This window comes from Cherax quadricarinatus, chromosome 16 (assembly GCF_038502225.1).
Source record: "Cherax quadricarinatus isolate ZL_2023a chromosome 16, ASM3850222v1, whole genome shotgun sequence".
NCBI lineage: Eukaryota > Metazoa > Arthropoda > Malacostraca > Decapoda > Parastacidae > Cherax > Cherax quadricarinatus.
Window position 1 is genome coordinate 18,279,034 of NC_091307.1, and position 24,861 is coordinate 18,303,894.

At 40.7% G+C, this 24,861-nt stretch overlaps 1 protein-coding gene across 4 annotated transcripts in view; it reads left to right on the forward strand.

The window, feature by feature from the left end:
• LOC128688932 (protein amalgam) overlaps positions 1 to 12,693 on the forward strand; it is a 321,694-nt gene extending 309,001 nt beyond the window's left edge. For 2 of the 4 annotated variants that reach the window (XM_070085440.1, XM_070085444.1), the window contains exons 3-9: positions 1,476 to 1,637; positions 1,978 to 2,351; positions 3,700 to 3,840; positions 4,168 to 4,474; positions 4,915 to 5,057; positions 8,536 to 8,800; positions 10,177 to 12,693. In XM_070085440.1, the coding sequence (XP_069941541.1) occupies positions 1,476 to 1,637; positions 1,978 to 2,351; positions 3,700 to 3,840; positions 4,168 to 4,474; positions 4,915 to 5,057; positions 8,536 to 8,800; positions 10,177 to 10,274 (1,490 nt within the window). In that variant the 3' untranslated portion in view covers positions 10,275 to 12,693. The remainder of the gene's footprint in view (positions 1 to 1,475; positions 1,638 to 1,977; positions 2,352 to 3,699; positions 3,841 to 4,167; positions 4,475 to 4,914; positions 5,058 to 8,535; positions 8,801 to 10,176) is intronic. The other 2 variants (XM_070085442.1, XM_070085443.1) reach the window with 2 other exon arrangements.
• Positions 12,694 to 24,861: the final 12,168 nt, after the last annotated feature.

Consider the following 24,861-nt stretch of genomic DNA (forward strand, 5'->3'; position numbering starts at 1 on the left):
GCTCCGAGTGCACCATCTACCTTCCCCACCTTTAAAAGTATTGGATAAAAATTTCCTGGCCGTGTTAACACCTAAATTCCTCTTCACTTTTTTCTTTCAATAGACGGTAAATCTTACTGGGCCGAGGAGAAACACCCTGAGTCGCGCATTATGACAGCTCTGTCATAACAAACTGAACATATGAAAAGTCTCAGTATCATCAGAACTTTATTACACTTTGAACTAGTTGTTAATGGGAATTAATTAAACTTTATGTTGTAAGTAACAGGGAAATATCTAATTCATGTAAATAAAAATTAGTCAAGAGAAGAAAAAATATATAACTAAAAAAAATTCTCTCATTTTATCAAGCTTGAATGTTGGTGTAAACTCAAGAAAAAAAATGTTTAACTGCACTTTAAGGAGAGAATATTTGTTTGTGTATTGTCGTCTTGATATTATGAAAATGCAAAGTAAAAACGAAATAGTAAAGCGAGGGGAAGGGAGGCCAAGGTAAGCAATGAATTACGCTATCTAAATACATGATGGGCCTTCATTGAAGCTGAAATTCACCACTGTTGTTCTAGGAAGCCCAACGCAGAGCTCATGGCAACGACTCTATTCCAATCACAAGCTAGAATTACCCCTGGCTCTGAAATTATAAGCTTGCTGTATGAACAAACCCCCTCGGCGCTACATGAATTTCACGTTCAATTTTGTCAGGGGATTGTGTGGCTGTATCATTAGTCGAGCGCCCTCAGCCGTCCCTACTCACACTTACTCTCCCCGATCCATTAAATCGCAGTGCACAGGGAACATTTAGAAGGGGGATGTGAATGGGCTGAAGGGAATGTTAATAAGATTAAATAAATGGATGACGGAAATTATCGATGTCCTGATTTAAGCACCTGTAAGACAGATCAACAGGGGGTTGGTGTACCGTCTGGATGTCAACGAGTTGGGAAAGCTCTGTTTATTCTAAGACACTTTAAAGTTTTCCCTGTTGTGATACTTTACAAGCAACAGGTAGCTATTACGCCTGGCACCAAGAAGCTGCTAGTTAGAGTAACGTAGTGTGTACTCGCCATGCTATACTGTAGTCTTATTTCCGTTGTTCCTGAGGCAGTAACAAAAAATTTGTGTTGTGAATCTAATGCATCTGTGGAATACAAAACAGTATGGGTTTAGACTAAGCAAAGTGACTTATTACAAGGCAGACTTAAGGATAAACGAAGTGAACTATATATAATAAGCTTAAAGACACGCATAACAAACCGCTGTAAATACTCAATCTAAAAAAAAAAATGTAAATTATAACGCAGTACTTAGCACTTCCTGATTCAAAGAGTATGTAAGAAAAATTACGCGACACTTACACATAAAAATCTTAATATCTAGTAGAAGATGGTTATGAGTAAACATTAAGTTATAAGAAAAGGTTATGCAAATAATAATATCAGCGGAATCTGACCAACATCTCACTCTTTCTCCCGCAGGGTTATCCATCGGCAACTTGAAGGGAGACTACGCAGACTACTCTGACATCTACTATTACCAAGACCCCCGAATGGAGCCTCCCACCTTCTCTGCACGTTCCCAGAAATTCACGGTGGAGGTTGGCCAGTCTGTTATCATTCCCTGCGACGTGGAGAACCCAGGTTAGTTAACAAGTTACACTTATTGTTACTATGAACAAAAAGAAAATAAATATTATGATAGTTTCCGTCTATCAGGTAATTTCTTGCAATAAATAAATATCTTCAAAAATCAGATAAAATATTGTACCTCCGTGTAACTTAACACGCAAAGGGACTCGACCCCTGCAATCATAAATAAGCGGGTGCACAGCACACACACAGCTCAAGGAGTGTGGTGTAGTAGGTTCGTATGAATTTTTGCAGTGTCTACTTTAGGTTCAGTATCATTAGTTATTCAATGAATATGATTTATGACGGTTTAACCTGGAATTGTATTCTCATCTGTGGCCGGAATCCTCAGGAGGGAGAAATAAACTGATCATTAAAAAGATACCAGCCAACGGGGGTAGCGAGAAGCTGCTTTCTGTGGGAAGCGACAAGGTGACGCCAGACGCCAGGATGACTGTGGACGGGTCGCGTCTCACCATTTCCCGCACGCTTCCCAGAGATGCCGGTATTTTCATCTGTCAGTTCGACCTAGAGCCGCCCCTCCAGCTGAAACACACCTTGGATATCCAGTACGCACCCTCCGTCAGAGCCTTGGTGCCCCCTGAGCAGCGAGTAGCCAAGGGCAACACTGTCATCCTAGAGTGTAAAGCACACGGCAACCCTGAACCCGTCATCAACTGGTCTAGGCAGGAAGGTCCTCTGTCCTCGGGACACCTTAGCCAACAGGTAAGTGCAGGGTTGAATTAAGGTCTTCGTAGGCCCCAAGGCACTCTCGTATACGACGCCAACATAATTACTATTAATTATTGTTATTATATATTAATAACTATTATTAATTATTATTATTCATAGAAGTAGTAGTATTTCTTGTTTTACTATTATTGTTGTTGTTTGAGTATATATTATTATTGGCATATTCGCAAAAAAGTGCTAAATCCACATACATAGATCATAGAGCCCCAAATAGCCGAAAGATGTTAACTGCAAAATCATAATTTAGGGCAAATTATGAGGTGAGATTTAACAGTTTCCTTTAATTATTCTTGATCCAACTAAGAATGTTTGTAGGTAGCAGAGATTTTGACTGACCTTTGACCAACACAACAGGTAGAGTACCCTAGTCTTGTGCTCTGATAGGTGCATTGTTATGATTACACTCACTGACGAACGGTAAACCTGCTGGTGTCATACAGCTCTGGGGGAATTTGAAGCAGTTAGGTTCGATCCAGGGAAGGGGAGGAGAGAGCCCAATTACCTGGATCAATAGCCCTTGATCGGCATCAAGGAACCTTCCTTGAGGGGGTTATGTACGTGGGGATATAGGTGTAACTCGTGCAATATTAGAGGTCAGGTTGATGTGTGCTCATTTCTCAATAAGAGAATGGAAAGCAGCTTCAATCGCCTGTGGTATAATGATAAATATGTTGATAATCCTCTAGTTTCCGCAGCAAGCTGAGAATTTACTAGTTCTAAAATGTTTATAAAAATAATATAATAATATATCTTTATTTCTAAAAGTACACGTGCAAGGTATACAGGCCTAGCTGTCATCAATGACATACTACTATATAGAAAGCCGATTGTTAAGCAGAGCATATCGGGCAAACTAGGTCAATTTTGTCCCAAGATGCGATTCATACCAGTCGATTAACACCCAGGTACCCATTATTACTGATGGGTGAACATGGACAACTGGTGTAAGGAAACACGCCCAATGTTTCCACCCCCTTGCCGGGAATCGAGCCCTGACCCTCACCGTGTGAACGAGAGCTTTTACCACCAGGCCATGGTATAAAATATCGACATGATGGAAAAATGTTTTTGTAAGTTGATAATGCCCACTGTGTGGGCGAAACGTAGTTAATGAATTAGCACATTGTATTGTATTTGTGTCTGTTATTTAAAAAAAAAAATGAGAAGTCTTCTTTTATTTAGTGACTTTTTTTTTTACATAGGGACAATATGAAGGGAAAAATAAATGTGTATTATTTTTTATCATTTATCTTGATAATATTGCATTCCGCGTTATACATATACATGTAAGATTTAAAAAATGTATCTCTGGGCCTGACAGGGAGAGAGACTAGTCCTGGAAGCTGTGGACCGTGAAATGGACGGCACTTACCTCTGTACCGCTGTCAACAGTATTGGGGAACCAGCCTCAGCTGCCATGTCAGTCATTGTCGAGTACCCGCCGGAGATCACCACGGAAAATGTACGTTGCTGTTGGTGGACTCTGGGTTTTTATGCATTAGATAGTTTTTTTTTTTTATATTTTATTTAAAACAATACAATACATTAAATAGATAAAAGAACACAGTATCAGTTCTTACACAGAATTATAAATTTCATTGTCAAAATACACACAGACATGATTGCAGTTTTGTTAATATTCGTGTGATCTAAAAATCTTTAATAAATAAGGTTTTGATTTATTAAGTAAATAAGACTAAATGAGTCATGTGTGTGTATGTGTATATATGTGTGTATGTACGTGCGTATGTATGTGCGTGTGTATGTGGTGTATGTTTTATTGGTGCAGGCCATTGTGAGGACAGGTGAGGGAGACCATGTTGAGCTGGTGTGTGTGGTCCATGGTCGCCCGCCCCCAGATGTAGTCTGGACCCACAACGGCAGCCCACTGCCAGATACCATTATGGACACCCAGCTGCTCCTGCCACAGCAAGCCGCCCACACCCGCACCTCCTACCACGCCCACCTGAGCCAGAATAATTTTGCCCACCGCCACACACTCACCATCAATCCCGTGAAGGAGGATGATTTCGGTACCTACGTCTGCATAGCAGAGAACTCCCTTGGCCAGAAAACTGCTCTCATACAGATGACGAGTGAGTTATATTGTGCTGTGCTCACTTTCATTACAGTTGTGCTGTTTTTGCTTCTCTGACTAACCCATCCACGTTATTATGCTGTGTTTTCTTACGTCATATTCTGGACGCTCTCGTTTTACAGATTTATTTTTTTTTTTTCTTTTTTTTTTAGTTAACAGTTTGAAATATATTTTATGTACCACCAGCATAAGCTCACTATTATTTATAGGATAGTAGACTAGTCGTTTTATAGAATGATACTGCTGTCCTGACTGACTGTGTTCATTCAGAGAAAAATCTCAGTTTAATCTTTTATCCCAATGGACGACTATAGGCTTTTCATTAAGGAAAATTTATGAAGTTATTCTTGCTTTCTTTCTAATTATTTAGATTATATACAGTTTTTTAAATAGGTACATTACGAATAGTTTTTATTCTCCTCTGCCTCACCCCATCAGGCCTGCCCAAGCCTCCCCAGGTGACGAGCAGCCCAAACGGAGGGGAGAGTACCAGGTACACACTAACCTGGGAGACTGAGAGTTACTACCCCATAACCGAGTTCATTATTAAGTACCGCAGAACCCACATGGATGCCTGGCAGGTGAGTAAACTCTTAGCACGGCTGGTACATACTAGAGATCCATAAAAGTAGTCCTTACTATAATACGCTTTGAAAGTATCTACCAAGAACTACTAACTGGTTACCTTCACTTGTATCTATATACATGGTTACTCTGTGCCCTGTGGTCAACTGTAAATCTGACTCTTATTATTCCTGTTTCTATTGAGTAAACCTATTAATACTTAATATTTCTAATCTGGTACCTTCATCTCAAGTACCTCAGGTCAGAAGACATATAAACATGGCATCATAGTAGGCTAACCTAGTAGTTATTTTTTTGTAGTTGCGATTATAACAGTGATAAAACATAAGTGAAAGTCGTAATAACAGCATTCGTAATTTAAGTGAAAATAAATTAAGTCATTAAACTAGCACATTTGCAAGAACACATTATTATGAATAGTGTTTATACACCAACACCATAAAAACTAACTTTGCATGCTTTTGTTTCTTATTACTGTATGTATGTATATTTAATAGCTGTTAGTCTCAGATATTCGCAGTTGGAATTTATCATGTAAATGAATAAATGCATACTTATGTATTAGTGATGTTTTTTTTTTTTAAATATTTTTATATGTATGTTATATTTGCTGTATAGTCCTTGTGGCTTAGCGCTTCTTTTTGATTATAATAATAATAATGTATGTTATATAATGCATCACACAAGCCTATTGGACATCTAACAGGCTTGTGTGAGCGTGGTAGACAGGAATAAGTGGGGACAAGTAGTTTTATGATTTGACGCGCTGTTGGAATGTGATCAAGGAAACATTTATAAGGGATTTAAGGAAACCGGTTAGCCGGACTGGAGTTCTGGAAGTGGGCTGTACAGCACCTGCGCTCTAAAGGAGGGATATCGATGTTAGGGTTTTGAGGGTTATCTGAACTGTGATGTGGGCGTGCTTCTGGAAAGACGGTGATTGAATGAATGGCAGTGAAAATGTTTTCTTTGTCGAGTCACTTTACCTCGATGGGAGACGGCCAGTCTGTTAAAAAAAGTCAGATGTTGTGTAGGTAGGTAGAAGACATACTGAAAGCTGTTCCCAAGAAGTGGGCAGAAGCATTCCGGTACGAGTTGAGTCTAATAAACAATAAACATATGAGGAGATAATTGGCCAAGAATTTATGACGTGTTATGAGATCATACATTTCCTTAGCGTTAATTGGCTTCTGTCACTGACGTTTCCCGTAGGGGTTTCCTGTAAGTCTGTTTACAAGCAGTAGCTCTTAAATCATCTCTTGGCTAGCTGGTGTCCGTGGCGTGTGTGTGTGCGCGCGCGCGCGTCTCTCGACACCATGAGAAGTGCTGATGCTGTTGTAAGACTGGGACTAGATGGGTCTCCTTGTTTCACACCACGCAATGAGGCAGTCTCATCTCTAACATATGGTAGTTTGTAGTGGAGTCACCTCAATTCACATATAGCCATTCACACTCACACTAACAGTAATCTAATTTTCTTTTGTTGAGATTCAAATGGATGAACTCTTATATGACTCCTGTATATATGTACATAGCGACTACTGACACTTCTACTCCAGTTCTTATTAAGTTGTTTTTTTTTCATCCTAATGAAAATTTAAATTTAATTACCAAAGATGCCTAGTATTTAGTTGCATACATCATAGGGCTAATCTTTTTATTTTAATTATTATTAAACAATAATATTGCATTTATTCTTGCTCTCCCTAAGCGTGAAATGGCATGCCTGATAATTTTTTAAGTATATTTACATAAATATGCTAGATTTCTTCCTGTAACCTTGGGAGTTATATTAATAATATTAATAATCAGGCCGCACAGCTGCTGGGATGTTCCACAGCAATCTGACAGCAGGTTGGCGCCTCCCAGACCATTGCACCATCCTCCAGGCCGAACTCTTTGCCATCCAACAAGCTCTGCGGCATGCTCTTTCAGACCATCAGCATCCCCCCATCATCCACGTTGATTCCAAGGCAGCAATCCAAGCGCTTATGCACAGAGAGCCAAAGGACAACATACACTTAATCACATCCATCCGGGGTGACCTGCAGACTCTCATGGCCCAGGGTCGCAGGGCTACCATCAACTGGATCCCGAGCCATGTGGGTATCCCTGGCAATGATGCTGCAGATGAGGCTGCTAGGACTGCAACCCTCGAGGCACAGCCACATGCTGCGATCTCCATCAGCCTCAGCCAGATTGCGCTGTTAGCTGCTGGTGCAGCGAGGCGCCCATTCCCTGATCCTGGGGATTCACGGAGCCTCTGTTGGTATGTCAGGGCGACCCACAGGGTGCCCCCTCCAGGTCTTCGGACACAGTCCAGGGAACTGAGGGTGCATATCCACCGCCTACGCTTAGGGTATCCCACCACTGCCCGGATTGTTGAACGGGCACGAGAGGAGCTCTGTGCCCATTGTGACCGAATGGTTCCGCAGCCCTTGGTGCACTACCTGTTAGACTGCCCGGCTACGATGCCCCTTCGCCGTAGACACTTCCCAATGACCCCAGTAGGGCAGACCCGAGAGAATGAGGCAGCACATCTTGTGTACTTAGCTGTCAGGGACTTGGAAACCTTACTTCCAGTCCTTGCATGTCATCCACCCCCCCGCTGAAGTTGTTGCGAGGGCCTGCTTTGGGCCTCCATTGCACTGCACCCCAGCCACTGTTAGTGCACACTGACGTTTGGTACGTCATCTGGCCATAGGGCCGGTGAGGTACCCCCCCCTTCCTGCTGAAGACCTGCCACACAGGTGCAAGTAACGATGGATGTCACTTCCCTACCCGGGGAGCCAATGCCGGGTCACCAAAATGGAAGAGACCCGGGCCGGGATTACCGGCGAATCAAATAGAATTTCAGCCATCGACACCATGCCCAGCCCTTCTAGGGCAGGGTAGGTGCCTGAGCCAGAGCTTGCAGCTCACAAGACTGTCATCCCCATTAGCCCCCTTGGGGAGGGGATGGCAGACCAGAGAGGCCTAGCTTGTGGCTAGGCCTGGGGACAGTTGGTCCCAAAGATGAGGGGGTACTTGTACCTCCTCCTATGGAAGACAGGTCTCAGACACTCCCAAGACAGAGAGCCAAGGCCGGGCCACCACTTGGACAAGGCCGGGCCACCACTTGGACAAGGCCCGGGCCGGGAGAATACATGCGAATCTTTAATAATAATAATAATAACAATTTTAGCTACTAATGCTAAGTCACTTATTGTGGTGTAGGTGTATAGTGAACCTGTGTTCATTGTCACTGAGTTTTTTTTTTTTCATTGTATGATGGGTTTCTCCTATATGTGTAGATTAAACTTAACATGCTTGGAAGAGTAGTGCTATTACACACATTAACGGTTTAGTTTTAATGTTCACTGACATTATAATACATAATATAAGTAGTTTGCATGTAATCTCTTAAGAGACTTCGTGCTCTGTCGTGATCTCTCCCCTTTTTTCACCACCAAACATTTCTCTCCTCACCATCAGCATCCCCGAACACTCGTGAACTTCTCCAGCATGAGTTTCTCTCCCTCCCTCCAGCAGAGGAACCACAACATGGTGATGGCAGACTCGTGGGAGAGCGTGTCCCGGGCGGTGGATACTGAGGGAATGAGACAGGGTACCCGTCATGCCCTGGCCTACACGCTAGACCCGCTGGAGGTCGCCACCGACTACGTGGCCGTCATCAGAGTCAGGAACAAATACGGCTGGTCATCAGAATCTGATAATTTCTCCTTCTCCACCAAGAAAAGTAAGCAAGCTATTCAGATTCACACATTTTTTTTAATATATAAGATTTCTGAAAACAACTAAGTACCGTCTGGTAGCTCATTTGCTTTGCAATTGCCTACCTGATAATTAGACCTCCAGTAATCCTTGTACTGAATAACCTACATGGGGGTATAGCAATTTACCTAAGCAATATAATATAATAACTGGGATTTCTGATAGCTCAGAAGACCATTACTTCATAGGGAAGCATCAGCTTATGTAATACACGAGGTCAGACAACATTTCCCGTGTGCTGCAAGAAATAAGGAACACTGTTATTATACAAGACCGGTCTAAGCATGAAAGTAACGAAGTTCATAAATGGATGTATTAGGCTAATAAATAAATCGAAGCAAATATATGATGTAAATTTTCAATCCACCGATAAGCCACCAGTTGTAATAAATGTTAAATTTAGATTCATAGCAATCTGTGTATAAATTTATAAATATCATGTTATGTATTTCTACATTTTACGTCCCACCAAATTACCTAGACAGTGCTCAGTTCAATACAATATTTAAAATAAAAAAAGAAAAAGAGAAAGGAATGAAGATTGTTAGTACACTTCGGGCACCGGAGATTAAATGAATGATGAACATTTTCTTTTTTTAAGGGGGTGTCTGACTACCTCAGTGGGAGATTTTCGGTGTGTTAAAAAATAAAACAAGTTTATTTTACTTAAACTTAGATACAAATTATGTAATATTTTCAACATCAAGAAACAGGAATTTATTATCAGAATTTATTACGCACTAGATAGTAGGTTGGTAGACAGCAACCACCCAGGGAGGTACTACTGTCCTGCCAAGTGAGTGTACAACGAAAGCCTGTAATTGTTTTACATGATGGTAGGATTGCTGGTGTCCATTTTTTGTCTCATAAACATGCAAGGTTTCAGGTACGTCTTGCTACTTCTATTTACACTTAGGTCACACTACACATACATGTACAAGCATATATATATACACACACACCCCTCTGGGTTTTCTTTTATTTTCTGACTAGTTCTTGTTCTTGTTTATTTTCTCTTATCTCCATGGGGAAGTGGAACAGAATTCTTCCTCCGTAAGCCATGAGTGTTGTAAGAGGCGACTAAAATGCCAGGAGCAAGGGGCTAGTAACCCCTTCTGTATAAATTACTAAATTTAAAAAGAGAAACTTTTGTTTTTCTTTTTGGGCCACCCTGTCTTGGTGGGATACGGCCGGTTTGTTGAAAAAAAATAATAATCACAATTTCGGTTTATAACTGAGTGAAATTCCATGTAAAGAATGACAGAATTTCCAGATTCTACTTATATTAATAAAATGTCTTTTTGTTTGCTTCAATCTTTCAACTTTACGCCTTTGTTTCAGCCATGGCAGTGCAACAGTCGTCCAGCAGCACGAGACGTCATGTCAACGCTGCGCTCTTCATCTTCTTACTGCTCCCGCACCTGTTCACTGTCATATAGAAAAACTATCTCCTGTTGACCTCGCCACAAGACTTGTCAGAAATGCTGCACGTGGTCAGGCAAAACAAGCAGTTTCACATTTACAGATGTTCCTCATCTTAAACTTTGTAAACAAAATAAGTTGAACAGCAAGTAAAATGTGACGGTAGAATTCCATGAAAAGATTCTATTGCTTGTTTAAGAGGACGTGTAAACACTACAATTCGCCAAAGATTTAGTGACTGTGTGTGGTGCTTTATGTGTAACTTCCATATCTCTCACATTCCTGGCAATGCATCTGTATTCCACAGACGCTAACACTGCTGAACAAAAATATTTAGCTCGATGTAGACATTGCTTGTGACAGAAAAAGTTTGTGTCAAGTGAGTTCTGGTATAGCTCTTGAGTCCAGTACTGAACTTATGTGCAACGATGTACATTACATGGTAATTATTTTATAAAATAGGCCACAGTAAAATGCAATTCTGCCCATTAATTTATGTTTAAGTGACGGCAAATAAATGAAAAAACAATTGATAAACAGCAGTTTTCGCCCAGAAGATAGTTCCCCAGACATCTCTTAAATGACCGGACAGCACTGGCGTTAGAAAAGGCACAAGTTGAGAGTTTGTTTGATAAAATGGCTGTGAAACGAAAAAAAAAGTGACTGTTTGGCATTCTATTCTATCATTCGTAAGACGTGTGAGAGCAGACTGTGGTGCGAGTATTACGTCACCATACATTTAGAAGGTCATAAACTCAAATTTCTAAAAGTAAGAGTCATGGAAGTAGTGACAGAGAAGTGAGCAAAGATTCATCTATTTACAAACAACCCACACTTAGCTTTATGGCAGAAGGCTAATAAATCATTATTAGATATGAGGTTAGTTGCATTAACCAGACGATTAGTTTTCTTCTCTGCTGTACCAAACATTCTGGTAGAAAGAGAGAGGGAGAGAACGTAACAAAATTTTAATCAATGGAGATTTTATAATTAACAGAGGTTTATCTCTTTAGATGTAGTCAGTAACTGCTGTGACCTTTTAAACATTAAGTTTACTTTCTGTAGCTGAAGTATAAAACTGTGATTGTCCGCCTCTTGGACAACGTAGAGGCCATGCTGTGCTGACTCCTCTGGGAGTCTATGCTGATATATACCAATGATATTGACATGTGAGTGAGCACACTCGAGAATGTGTGTGGACAGCTGTCACTAGAAACAATTACCAGTGATTTACATATTTGAAAGCTGATAAAAATTACTTAGTGCAAGTTAGCAACTTTCGTCAACTTGGATTTGTTGATCACGGACATCATCTGTGTACTGAAAGATCTTGTGTTGTGATGGTGATCATAAAATATAACATTGCTGTATATTCTGCCGCATCATGTAACGTGCTATAGGCTAATGTTAAATTTTATTTACGTACACAGCATTTGCAAACTCTCTTAACGACAGCATTCAGGCACCTGAACGATAAACATTCCAAATACCGCAACCTACATATGCAAAGTTATTCCTAGAATATGCGGCGCCATCATGAAACCCATATATATTTATAAGCAAGCACATTCATAAGAAACTGAAGGATGGTCCACGGAGTATATACCACGAGACTGGTTGCGGAGCTGGGAAGAATGACCTGCAAGCCTGCTGAATGTTCCCCCTCTAGGGCAGATTATTTCCTAACTTTTACTGTCTTTGACTCACTCAAGGGAATAAGACTCCCAGAAAAGACTTTAGGCCCACTTTAATATTTTCTGTGTGGGTTTTCTGGATACATGGTAATCACAAACACAGCCACACAGACACAAAGATACATATGTAAACTTTTTTTCAAGAAACGGACGGTGTTTGATCTCGAGGTCTCACGTGTGCTAGTCTGGGTGATGTCTATAGGAGTATTAGCTTTTGCGTAACCTACATTATTTTTATTAGTGAGTTTTTCACCACCAACAACAGATACAGCTGTTGTCCCTCCAAGTCATGTCAGTGCTGACGGGGACATAATAGGAGCAATATGACTCAAAGGACCTCCAGAGATAACCATGGATAAGGATGCAACTCTTATTGTAGCCTTCACAGTCCAGTGATAAAGTAGAGTGAGCATGTGGTAAACCTCGGATTCGAATCTCGTCCTGTGCTTAAAAGAACTGTCTTTATTTGTACACACACAAACACACACACACACACACACACACACACACACACACACACACACACACACACACACACACACACACACACACACACACACACACACACACACACACACACACATAAATATATACTTACACGTACATGCGAGGTTATAAAGTAATCGTCGTCAAGGAATAGATAAAAACTTGTGCATGAGAGTTACTTAACTTGCCACTATAAAATAAACAATAAGATAAGCGATTGTGATGTTATCTAGTAATAAAATTTATATGTATTTTGTGATGAATATGCCATTTCCCTTATTATATATTAACTTTTGTACAAATATGACATGTCATACATTCATTATAAATATATATATATATATATATATATATATATATATATATATATATATATATATATATATATATATATATATATATATATTATAATGATATATATATATATATATATATATATATATATATATATATATATATATATATATATATATACCACTTCCCCTACCACCCCATCTTTTAAACTATTTTATATATATATATATATATATATATATATATATATATATATATATATATATATATATATATATATATATAATGAATATATATATATATAATTTATATTTATATATATATTTATAATGAATGTATGACATGTCATATATATATATATTATTTTATTTATTAACATCGGCCGTTTCCCACCAAGGCAGGGTGGCCCGAAAAAGAAAAACTTTCATCATTCACTCCATCACTGTCTTGCCAGAGGCGTGCTCACACTACAGTTATAAAACTGCAACAGCTCTCTGAATAATAGTTTTGGTAATCCCGCACCTTCTAAATTACAAACTACGGATTCACTGCATTATATTCACACAACACATTACCCTCAGACATGACATCTACACTGCCTCCAGCCTTCTCCTTGTTGCAACATTCACCACCCATGCTTTGCACATATAATAGCGTTGGTGTAACTATACTCTCATACATTTCCCTCTTTGCTTCCATGGAAAATGTTTTTTTATCTCCACAGATTCCTCAATGCACCACTCACCTTTTTCCCCTCGTATGTTCTATAATTTATCTCATTTTTCATAGACCCATCTGCTGACACGTCCACTCCCAAATATCTGAATACATTCACCTCCTCCATACTCTCTCCCCCCAATCTGATATCCAATCTTTCGTTATCTAATTTTTTTGTTATCTTCATCACCTTACTCTTTCCTATATTCACTTTTAATTTCCTTCTTTTCCATACCCTACCAAACTCATCCACCAACCTCTGCAACTTCTCATCAAAATCTCCAAAAAGCACAGTGTCATCAGCAAAGAGCAACTGTTACAACTCCCACTTTGGGTTAGATTCTTTATCTTTTAACCCCATACCTCTTGCCAATATTCACTTCTCTTGCAACTCCATTTATAAATGTATTGAGCATTCACTTATCTTACAACCCCATCTATAAATATATTGAACAACCATGGCGGCATCACACATCCCAGCCTAAGGCCTACTTTTACTGGGAAATAATCTCTCTCCCTCCCTGAGCCTCACTATACTCGTAAAAACTCTTCACTGCTTTCAGTGACCTACCTCCTATTCCATACATTTGCAACATCTGCCACATTGCCTCCCTATCTACCCTGTCATACGCTTTTTCCTAATCCATAAATGCCACGAAAACCTCTTTACCCATATCTAAATACTGTTCACCTATAGGTTTCACTTCAAATTTCACTCCAAACCCTTGGTCTACACCCCCCTACCCTTCCTAAAGCCTCCTTGTTCATCTGCTATCCTGTTCTCTGTCTTACTCTTAATTCTTTTAATAATAACTGTACCATATACTTTACCAGGTACACTCAACAGACGTATTTCACTATACTTTTTACACTCTCCCTTGTCCCTTTTGCCTTTATACAAAAGAACTATGCATGCTCTCTGTCAGTCCCTAGATACGTTATCCTCTTCCACACATTTATTAAATAAAAGCACTAACCCCTCCAAAACTACATCCCCACCTGCTTCTAACATTAATATGTATACAGGCATCAGATAGGGTACGGTGGGTTAAAAAATTAGCAAACCTCTGATATTGTTAAAGTAACACAGATTTGATATACCCCAGTAATTTAGAAGGTGAAGTTTACAGAGTCACAGACCAGAAGAATGACTGACCATGGTGAAATACTCACATATGGAAGCTCTGAAAAAACATATCGTGCTAGGAGAGGTCTGTAAATATTGGTAAGAGAGCTTACTAATTATTGCCAGGAGAGCTTTATAATTATTGCTAATAGAGCTTTGTAATTATTGCTAGGAAAGCTTTCTAATTATTGCTAGAAGAGCTTTCTAATTATTGTTAATAGAGCTTTCTAATTATTTGCTAGGAGAGTTTTCTAATTATAGTTTTCTATTTCTAGGAGAGCTTTCTAATTACTGCTAGGAGAGCTTTCTAATTACTGCTAGGAGAGCTTTCTAATTATTGCTAGGAGAGCTCTCTAATGCTAGGAGAGCATTCTAATTATTGCTAGATCCCAGCAGATGCGGATACCATGACAGATCTGCTTTAAACATATTATCTTGCGCAGTGGTAAGTGCTGTCAGTGAAAGCACTACATAATGTATAACTGTTGATGTATTTCAGTATATTAATAAAAGATGTGTGTATTTCTATCCTGAAGGTACTGGAAAGGGATTGCGAGCCAAAGTGACTAGTACTGGAAAGCTTTCTTTGGGAATTTCAGGGAATTTCTTTGGGAGGGGGGGGGGAAAGGATTTAAAATTGGGTCTAATAAGCGAAATTAAACGTAGAGGGAGCCAGGGTGAGACTGGCAGTAGAATGGGAAGAGGCGAAAACGAAGGAAGGGGAGAGTCAAGCAAGGGTAAAGAAGACATGAGGAAGGGAAATTCAGGGAAGCTTATACAAAAGACCAACAGGTAAATGTCGATGAGATAGAGTAAGAATGGAGAGGGTGGTCAAAATAACAAGAGGCTAGTTAGGGATAGAGAGTACCAGAGGAAGAAGAGGGGGAGACAAGAATAGAAAACACCATAGTAAGGGGGGGGGTGGAAGCAGGGATAGGAAGGGTTCGAAGGAAGAAATTGTTAATGTTGATAGAGAGAGGTAAAGAAAGAGGGGAGACAGGCAGGGAAAGCGAGGGCTAAAATAAAATGGTGTCAGGTGAGATAAAGAAAGCCAAAGAAAGAGAGGGACAAAGAGGGCCGAAGAGAGAGGGAAGCTGATCATGGATAGAGGTGTTCGAAGGAAGAGGGGACCACTCAGTGATAAAAATGGACTAAGGAAGGGGGAGGCATCAGGAAGGTATTGGAAAGTTTTCGAATTATAAAAACAAAAATTATTAAGAAAGAACAAGTTGAGAACAGTAAGAAAATGAATCATGACACTTATGTACAAGACACTTATGTCATAAGTGTCTTGGAAAGACACTTCTGTACATATGTGTCTTTTTTTCACATCTTGTCGGTATCGCTATTCCATTTTGCAAGATATACAGTGCTTAGTAATACTGCCAACATTAACGATAACTTCTGCAAGTTCACTGACTGACAGATCACCGAGCGACAGGATCACTGACGGATTATTGACTGACGGATTATTGACTGACGGATTATTGACTGACGGATTATTGATTGACAGATTAATGATTGAAGATTAATGATTGACAGATTAATGATTGACATTATTGAATGACAGATTATTGACTGACAGATTAAAATGATTGACAGATTAATGACTGACAGATTAATAACTGACAGATTAATGACTGACAGATTAATGACTGACAGATTATTGACTAACAGATCAGTGACTGACAGATCAATGCCCGCCAGATGACTGTCACATCATTGGTTGACAGATTACTTTCAAATCAATTGCAAGTTATTGATAACAATACATGTTTACCGAAGCAAAATAACTTACACAACGGACTTTTTTTTTATTTTTTTTTTTACATCATAACTCTATCCGGAACACTTTTTATTCCGGTGCTTGAAAGAAAGCTTAACAAAACAAAAATGTAATTATTACGTGTAATCACTCATCATCTACGTCGATTTCAACATAGAGCCGCTGACATTTTAGCTTAGAAAGAAAAAAATCCAATATTCCATTTTTCTGATGCTCTTCAGTAGTGAGCAACGAGGAATTAACCCCTCCAGAATATCGATAAAAATCATGTAATATGTTGGGATTACATTGGAAGCGTTCCCAGATTAGTTGCAGCAAAACGTCCCTAGATAATTTTCTGGTAACTTCAAATCACAGTGGGACTTATCCAGTGCCTGACGAAGTCCCCCTTTGGGTGACGGAGTCTGTTCCCAGAGAACACTTCCCACAGTGGACACTACACGAACTGCACCTTGTAGGCTTGTGCTACTCTCTAAGAAGATAAGCTTATACATTGAGAATATAACGAGAATGGTAAACTGATTCTCGCTTCAATGGCAAAACATAATTCATTGGTAAATTTAACTGGAAGAAACAAAAACTGCAATCCTTGTCAGAGACTTATTTCAAAAGACTAGGAGATAGTAGATGAGTTGAAGTCACTTGTTGCTATGATCATGGAGGGCAGTACATGAGCTGAGGTCACTTGTTGCTATGATCACCTTGGAGGACTGTAGATGAGCTGAGGTCACTTGTTGCTATGATCACCTTGGAGGACTGTAGATGAGCTGAGGTCACTTGTTGCTAAGATCACCTTGGAGGACAGTAGATGAGCTGAGGTCACTTGTTGCTATGATCACCTTGGAGGACAAAAGATGAGCTGAGGTCACTTGTTGCTATGATCACCTTGGAGGACAGTAGATGAGCTGAGTTCACTTGTTGCTATGATCACCTTGGAGGACAGTAGATGAGCTGAGGTCACTTGTTGCTATGATCACCTTGGAGGACAGTAGATGAGCTGAGGTCACTTGTTGCTATGATCAACTTGGAGGACTGTAGATGAGCTGAGGTCACTTGTTGCTATGATCACCTTGGAGGACTGTAGATGAGCTGAGGTCACTTGTTGCTATGATCACCTTGGAGGACAGTAGATGAGCTGAGGTCACTTGTTGCTATGATCACCTTGGAGGACAATAGATGAGCTGAGGTCACTTGTTGCTATGATCACCTTGGAGGACAGTAGATGAGCTGAGGTCACTTGTTGCTATGATCACCTTGGAGGACAGTAGATGAGCTGAGGTCACTTGTTGCTATGATCACCTTGGAGGGCAGTAGATGAGCTGAGGTCACTTGTTGCTATGATCACCTTGGAGGGCAGTAGATGAGCTGAGGTCACTTGTTGCTATGATCACCTTGGAGGGCAGTAGATGGGCTGAGGTCACTTGTTGCTATGATCACCTTGGAGGACAGTAGATGAGCTGAGGTCACTTGTTGCTATGATCACCTTGGAGGACAATAGATGAGCTGAGGTCACTTGTTGCTATGATCACCTTGGAGGACAGTAGATGAGCTGAGGTCACTTGTTGCTATGATCACCTTGGAGGGCAGTAGATGAGCTGAGGTCACTTGTTGCTATGATCACCTTGGAGGGCAGTAGATGAGCTGAGGTCACTTGTTGCTATGATCACCTTGGAGGGCAGTAGATGAGCTGAGGTCACTTGTTGCTATGATCACCTTGGAGGGCAGTAGATGAGCTGAGGTCACTTGTTGCTATGATCACCTTGGAGGACAGTAGATGAGCTGAGGTCACTTGTTGCTATGATCACCTTGGAGGACTGTAGATGAGCTGAGGTCACTTGTTGCTATGATCACCTTGGAGGACAGTAGATGAGCTGAGGTCACTTGTTGCTATGATCACCTTGGAGGACAGTAGATGAGCTGAGGTCACTTGTTGCTATGATCACCTTGGAGGACAGTAGACGAGCTGAGGTCACTTGTTGCTATGATCACCTTGGAGGGCAGTAGATGAGCTGAGGTCACTTGTTGCTATGATCACCTTGGAGGGCAGTAGATGAGCTGAGGTCACTTGTTGTTATGACCACCTTGGAGGACAGTAGATGAGCTGAGGTCACTTGTTGCTATGATCACCTTGGAGGACAGTAGATGAGCTGAGGTCACTTGTTGCTATGATCACCTTGGAGGGCAGTAGATGAGCTGAGGTCACTTGTTGCTATGATCACCTTGGAGGGCAGTAGATGAGCTGAGGTCACTTGTTGCTATGATCACCTTGGAGGGCAGTAGATGGGCTGAGGTCACTTGTTGCTATGATCACCTTGGAGGGCAGTAGATGAGCTGAGGTCACTTGTTGCTATGATCACCTTGGAGGACAGTAGATGAGCTGAGGTCACTTGTTGCTATGATCACCTTGGAGGACAGTAGATGAGCTGAGGTCACTTGTTGCTATGATCACCTTGGAGGACAGTAGATGAGCTGAGGTCACTTGTTGCTATGATCACCTTGGAGGACAGTAGATGAGCTGAGGTCACTTGTTGCTATGATCACCTTGGAGGGCAGTAGATGAGCTGAGGTCACTTGTTGCTATGATCACCTTGGAGGGCAGTAGATGAGCTGAGGTCACTTGTTGCTATGATCACCTTGGAGGGCAGTAGATGGGCTGAGGTCACTTGTTGCTATGATCACCTTGGAGGACAGTAGATGAGCTGAGGTCACTTGTTGCTATGATCACCTTGGAGGACAGTAGATGAGCTGAGGTCACTTGTTGCTATGATCACCTTGGAGGACAGTAGATGAGCTGAGGTCACTTGTTGCTATGATCACCTTGGAGGGCAGTAGATGAGCTGAGGTCACTTGTTGCTATGATCACCTTGGAGGACTGTAGATGAGCTGAGGTCACTTGTTGCTATGATCACCTTGGAGGACAGTAGATGAGCTGAGGTCACTTGTTGCTATGATCACCTTGGAGGACAGTAGATGAGCTGAGGTCACTTGTTGCTATGATCACCTTGGAGGGCAGTAGATGAGCTGAGGTCACTTGTTGCTATGATCACCTTGGAGGACAGTAGACGAGCTGAGGTCACTTGTTGCTATGATCACCTTGGAGGGCAGTAGATGAGCTGAGGTCACTTGTTGCTATGATCACCTTGGAGGGCAGTAGATGAGCTGAGGTCACTTGTTGCTATGATCACCTTGGAGGGCAGTAGATGAGCTGAGGTCACTTGTTGTTATGACCACCTTGGAGGACAGTAGATGAGCTGAGGTCACTTGTTGCTATGATCACCTTGGAGGACAGTAGATGAGCTGAGGTCACTTGTTGCTATGATCACCTTGGAGGGCAGTAGATGAGCTGAGGTCACTTGTTGCTATGATCACCTTGGAGGGCAGTAGATGGGCTGAGGTCACTTGTTGCTATGATCAACTTGGAGGACAGTAGATGAGCTGAGGTCACTTGTTGCTATGATCACCTTGGAGGACAGTAGATGAGCTGAGGTCACTTGTTGCTATGATCACCTTGGAGGACAGTAGATGAGCTGAGGTCACTTGTTGCTATGATCACCTTGGAGGACAGTAGATGAGCTGAGGTCACTTGTTGCTATGATCAACTTGGAGGACAGTAGATGAGCTGAGGTCACTTGTTGCTATGATCACCTTGGAGGGCAGTAGATGAGCTGAGGTCACTTGTTGCTATGATCAACTTGGAGGGCAGTAGATGAGCTGAGGTCACTTGTTGCTATGATCACCTTGGAGGGCAGTAGATGAGCTGAGGTCACTTGTTGCTATGATCAACTTGGAGGACAGTAGATGAGCTGAGGTCACTTGTTGCTATGATCAACTTGGAGGACAGTAGATGAGCTGAGGTCACTTGTTGCTATGATCAACTTGGAGGACAGTAGATGAGCCGAGGTCACTTGTTGCTATGATCAACTTGGAGGACAGTAGATGAGCTGAGGTCACTTGTTGCTTTGATCAACTTGGAGGGCAGTAGATGAGCTGAGGTCACTTGTTGCTATGATCACCTTGGAGGGCAGTAGATGAGCTGAGGTCACTTGTTGCTATGATCAACTTGGAGGACAGTAGATGAGCTGAGGTCACTTGTTGCTATGATCAACTTGGAGGACAGTAGATGAGCTGAGGTCACTTGTTGCTATGATCAACTTGGAGGACAGTAGATGAGCTGAGGTCACTTGTTGCTATGATCAACTTGGAGGACAGTAGATGAGCTGAGGTCACTTGTTGCTATGATCAACTTGGAGGACAGTAGATGAGCTGAGGTCACTTGTTGCTATGATCAACTTGGACGACAGTAGATGAGCTGAGGTCACTTGTTGCTATGATCACCTTGGAGGACAGTAGATGAGCTGAGGTCACTTGTTGCTATGATCAACTTGGAGGACAGTAGATGAGCTGAGGTCACTTGTTGCTATGATCACCTTGGAGGACAGTAGATGAGCTGAGGTCACTTGTTGCTATGATCAACTTGGAGGACAGTAGATGAGCTGAGGTCACTTGTTGCTATGATCACCTTGGAGGACAGTAGATGAGCTGAGGTCACTTGTTGCTATGATCAACTTGGAGGACAGTAGATGAGCTGAGGTCACTTGTTGCTATGATCACCTTGGAGGACAGTAGATGAGCTGAGGTCACTTGTTGCTATGATCACCTTGGAGGACAGTAGATGAGCTGAGGTCACTTGTTGCTATGATCAACTTGGAGGACAGTAGATGAGCTGAGGTCACTTGTTGCTATGATCAACTTGGAGGACAGTAGATGAGCTGAGGTCACTTGTTGCTATGATCAACTTGGAGGACAGTAGATGAGCTGAGGTCACTTGTTGCTATGATCAACTTGGAGGACAGTAGATGAGCTGAGGTCACTTGTTGCTATGATCAACTTGGAGGACAGTAGATGAGCTGAGGTCACTTGTTGCTATGATCAACTTGGACGACAGTAGATGAGCTGAGGTCACTTGTTGCTATGATCACCTTGGAGGACAGTAGATGAGCTGAGGTCACTTGTTGCTATGATCAACTTGGAGGACAGTAGATGAGCTGAGGTCACTTGTTGCTATGATCACCTTGGAGGACAGTAGATGAGCTGAGGTCACTTGTTGCTATGATCAACTTGGAGGACAGTAGATGAGCTGAGGTCACTTGTTGCTATGATCAACTTGGAGGACAGTAGATGAGCTGAGGTCACTTGTTGCTATGATCACCTTGGAGGACAGTAGATGAGCTGAGGTCACTTGTTGCTATGATCAACTTGGAGGACAGTAGATGAGCTGAGGTCACTTGTTGCTATGATCACCTTGGAGGGCAGTAGATGAGCTGAGGTCACTTGTTGCTATGATCACCTTGGAGGGCAGTAGATGAGCTGAGGTCACTTGTTGCTATGATCAACTTGCTTCATCCGACTGATTACATTTTATTAGTAATTTACTGAGCTAAGTGCAAATATCTCTTGCAAATATTAGAAACCGTGAAGGATATCCTCACATTGTTTCAGCCGACTGCTCTCAAATTTTCACTGTGACTGGGTTGAATTCCATCTCCTGGGCCTATTTAAAGTGCTGAGTTATAGTTCGCGGGCTGCTTTAGGATTCTTGAGGTTGTTGTCACAATGCTTCAACTGACTGACATTAAGTTTTATTAGTGATTGAAAATTTTAAATTTCAGCTCCTGGGCCTCTGTAAGGTGTTGATCTTCAGCTGCTGGGCCTCTTTGGAATGTTGAATTATATCTCTCAGATCTTTTGAGTGCGTTGACGTGCAGCTCCTCAGCCTCTTGAGGGGTTTTAGGGTCAGTTACTGGGTCTCATATTTGTTGAGGTACAAGGAGTTGATTTTACAGCAGAAGGCGGCAGCTCTCTCACGTCCAGGATAACGCATTTAGTTTATTAAACAACACAGGTAGTGAGTAAAGGAGGCATCACCTGGACTCGAACCCAGGGTAAGTATGGTGGCATTTTGACAACCTGTGTCCTTCCACCACGAGATCACACAAAGGATGAGAGAAGAATTTAATCACCTATGGTCAAGCTCTGATTCAATATAAGGATATGTACATACATCCTATTACTGTCATCTCAGACAGGATGTCATATACGTGTCAAGACACTGTTCTCCTGTCTGGGATGTCACAGGATCGAACCTCCAGCGTTACATACACTAAAACTTCATTATGCACTCTTGCTATCAAACTGCCACTTGTATTGAAATATAGCTAAATGAATCAACCAATGAATCAACTCAAAAAATGTATTACGAAAATGTAAACAATTTTTTATTATTCGTAGGTTAGAAAAAATATACTACGAAAATATATATACATATATTATTTTTCACGGGTTAAAAAAAACTAAATACTACATAACGAAAATATACTCATAATATTTTTCACAGGTTCTGTCTTCGTCACATACACGACCGCTCTTCGCTGGATCAAGGCATGCACGACCGCTCTTCGCTGGATCAAGGCATGCACGACCGCTCTTCGCTGGATCAAGGCATGCACGACCGCTCTTCGCTACACTCTACCAGCCCTACCAACTACTGCTTCCGTAAACTGTCAAAACTTTGCGTACAAATATACATATACGTGTATTTATTTTGTACATGTCAGCAACGCGAAGATAAATAAATGGCAGATGGAAATTTTTACAGACGTTATTTCTTCATTCCGAAAGTGTCAGTTTCATGTTTCGTAAACATGTACATATTTTTTTCAACTAATAATTACATGTCTTGGATGCAATAATCGCCAACCTGTCATTCAATCTATCATTCAACCTATCATTTAATCTATCATTCAACCTATCATTTAATCTATCATTCAACCTATCATTCAACCTACCATTCAATCTATCATTCAACCTATCATTCAACCTATCAGTCAACCTGTCATTCAATCTATCATTCAACCTATCATTCAACCTATCATTTAATCTATCATTCAACCTATCATTTAATCTATCATTCAACCTATCATTCAACCTACCATTCAATCTATCATTCAACCTATCATTCAACCTATCAGTCAACCTGTCATTCAACCTATCATTCAACCTATCATTCAACCTATCATTCAACCTATCATTCAACCTACCATTCAATCTATCATTAAACCTATCATTCAACCTATCAGTCAACCTATCATTCAACCTATCATTCAACCTATCATTCAACCTATCATTCAACCTATCATTCAATCTATCATTCAACCTATCATTCAACCTATCATTCAACCTATCATTCAACCTATCATTCAACCTAGCATTTAATCTATCATTCAATCTATCATTCAACCTATCATTCAACCTATCATTCAACCTATTATTCAACCTACCATTTACCCTATCATTCAACCTATCATTCAACCTATCATTCAACCTATCATTCACCCTATCATTCAACCTATCATTCAACCTATCATTCAACCTATCATTCACCCTATCATTCAACCTATCATTCACCCTATCATTCGACCTATCATTCACCCAATCATTCACCCTATCATTCACCCTATCATTCAACCTGTCATTCAACCTATCATTCAACCTATCATTCACCCTATCATTCAACCTATCATTCAACCTATCATTCAATCTATCATTCAACCTATCATTCAACCTATCATTCAATCTATCATTCAACCTGTCATTCAACCTATCATTCAACCTATCATTCAACCTATCATTCAACCTATCATTCAACCTATCATTCAACCTATCATTCAACCTATCATTCAACCTATCATTCAACCTATCATTCAACCTATCATTCAACCTGTCATTCAACCTATCATTCAACCTATCATTCAACCTATTATTCAACCTATCATTCAACCTATCATTCAACCTATTATTCAACCTATCATTCAACCTGTCATTCAACCTATCATTCAACCTATCATTCAACCTATTATTCAACCTATCATTCAACCTATCATTCAACCTATCATTCAATCTATCATTCAACCTGTCATTCAACCTATCATTCAACCTATCATTCAACCTATTATTCAACCTATCATTCAACCTATCATTCAACCTGTCATTCAACCTATCATTCAATCTATTATTCAACCTGTCATTCAACCTATCATTCAACCTATCATTCAACCTATTATTCAACCTATCATTCAACCTGTCATTCAACCTATCATTCAACCTATCATTCAACCTATCATTCAACCTATCATTCAACCTATCATTCAACCTATCATTCAATCTATCATTCAACCTGTCATTCAACCTATCATTCAACCTATCATTCAACCTATCATTCAACCTATCATTCAACCTATCATTCAACCTATTATTCAACCTATCATTCAATCTATCATTCAACCTGTCATTCAACCTATCATTCAATCTATCATTCAACCTATCATTCAATCTATCATTCAACCTGTCATTCAACCTATCATTCAATCTATCGTTCAACCTATCATTCAACCTATCGTTCAACCTGTCATTCAACCTATCATTCAACCTATCATTCAACCTGT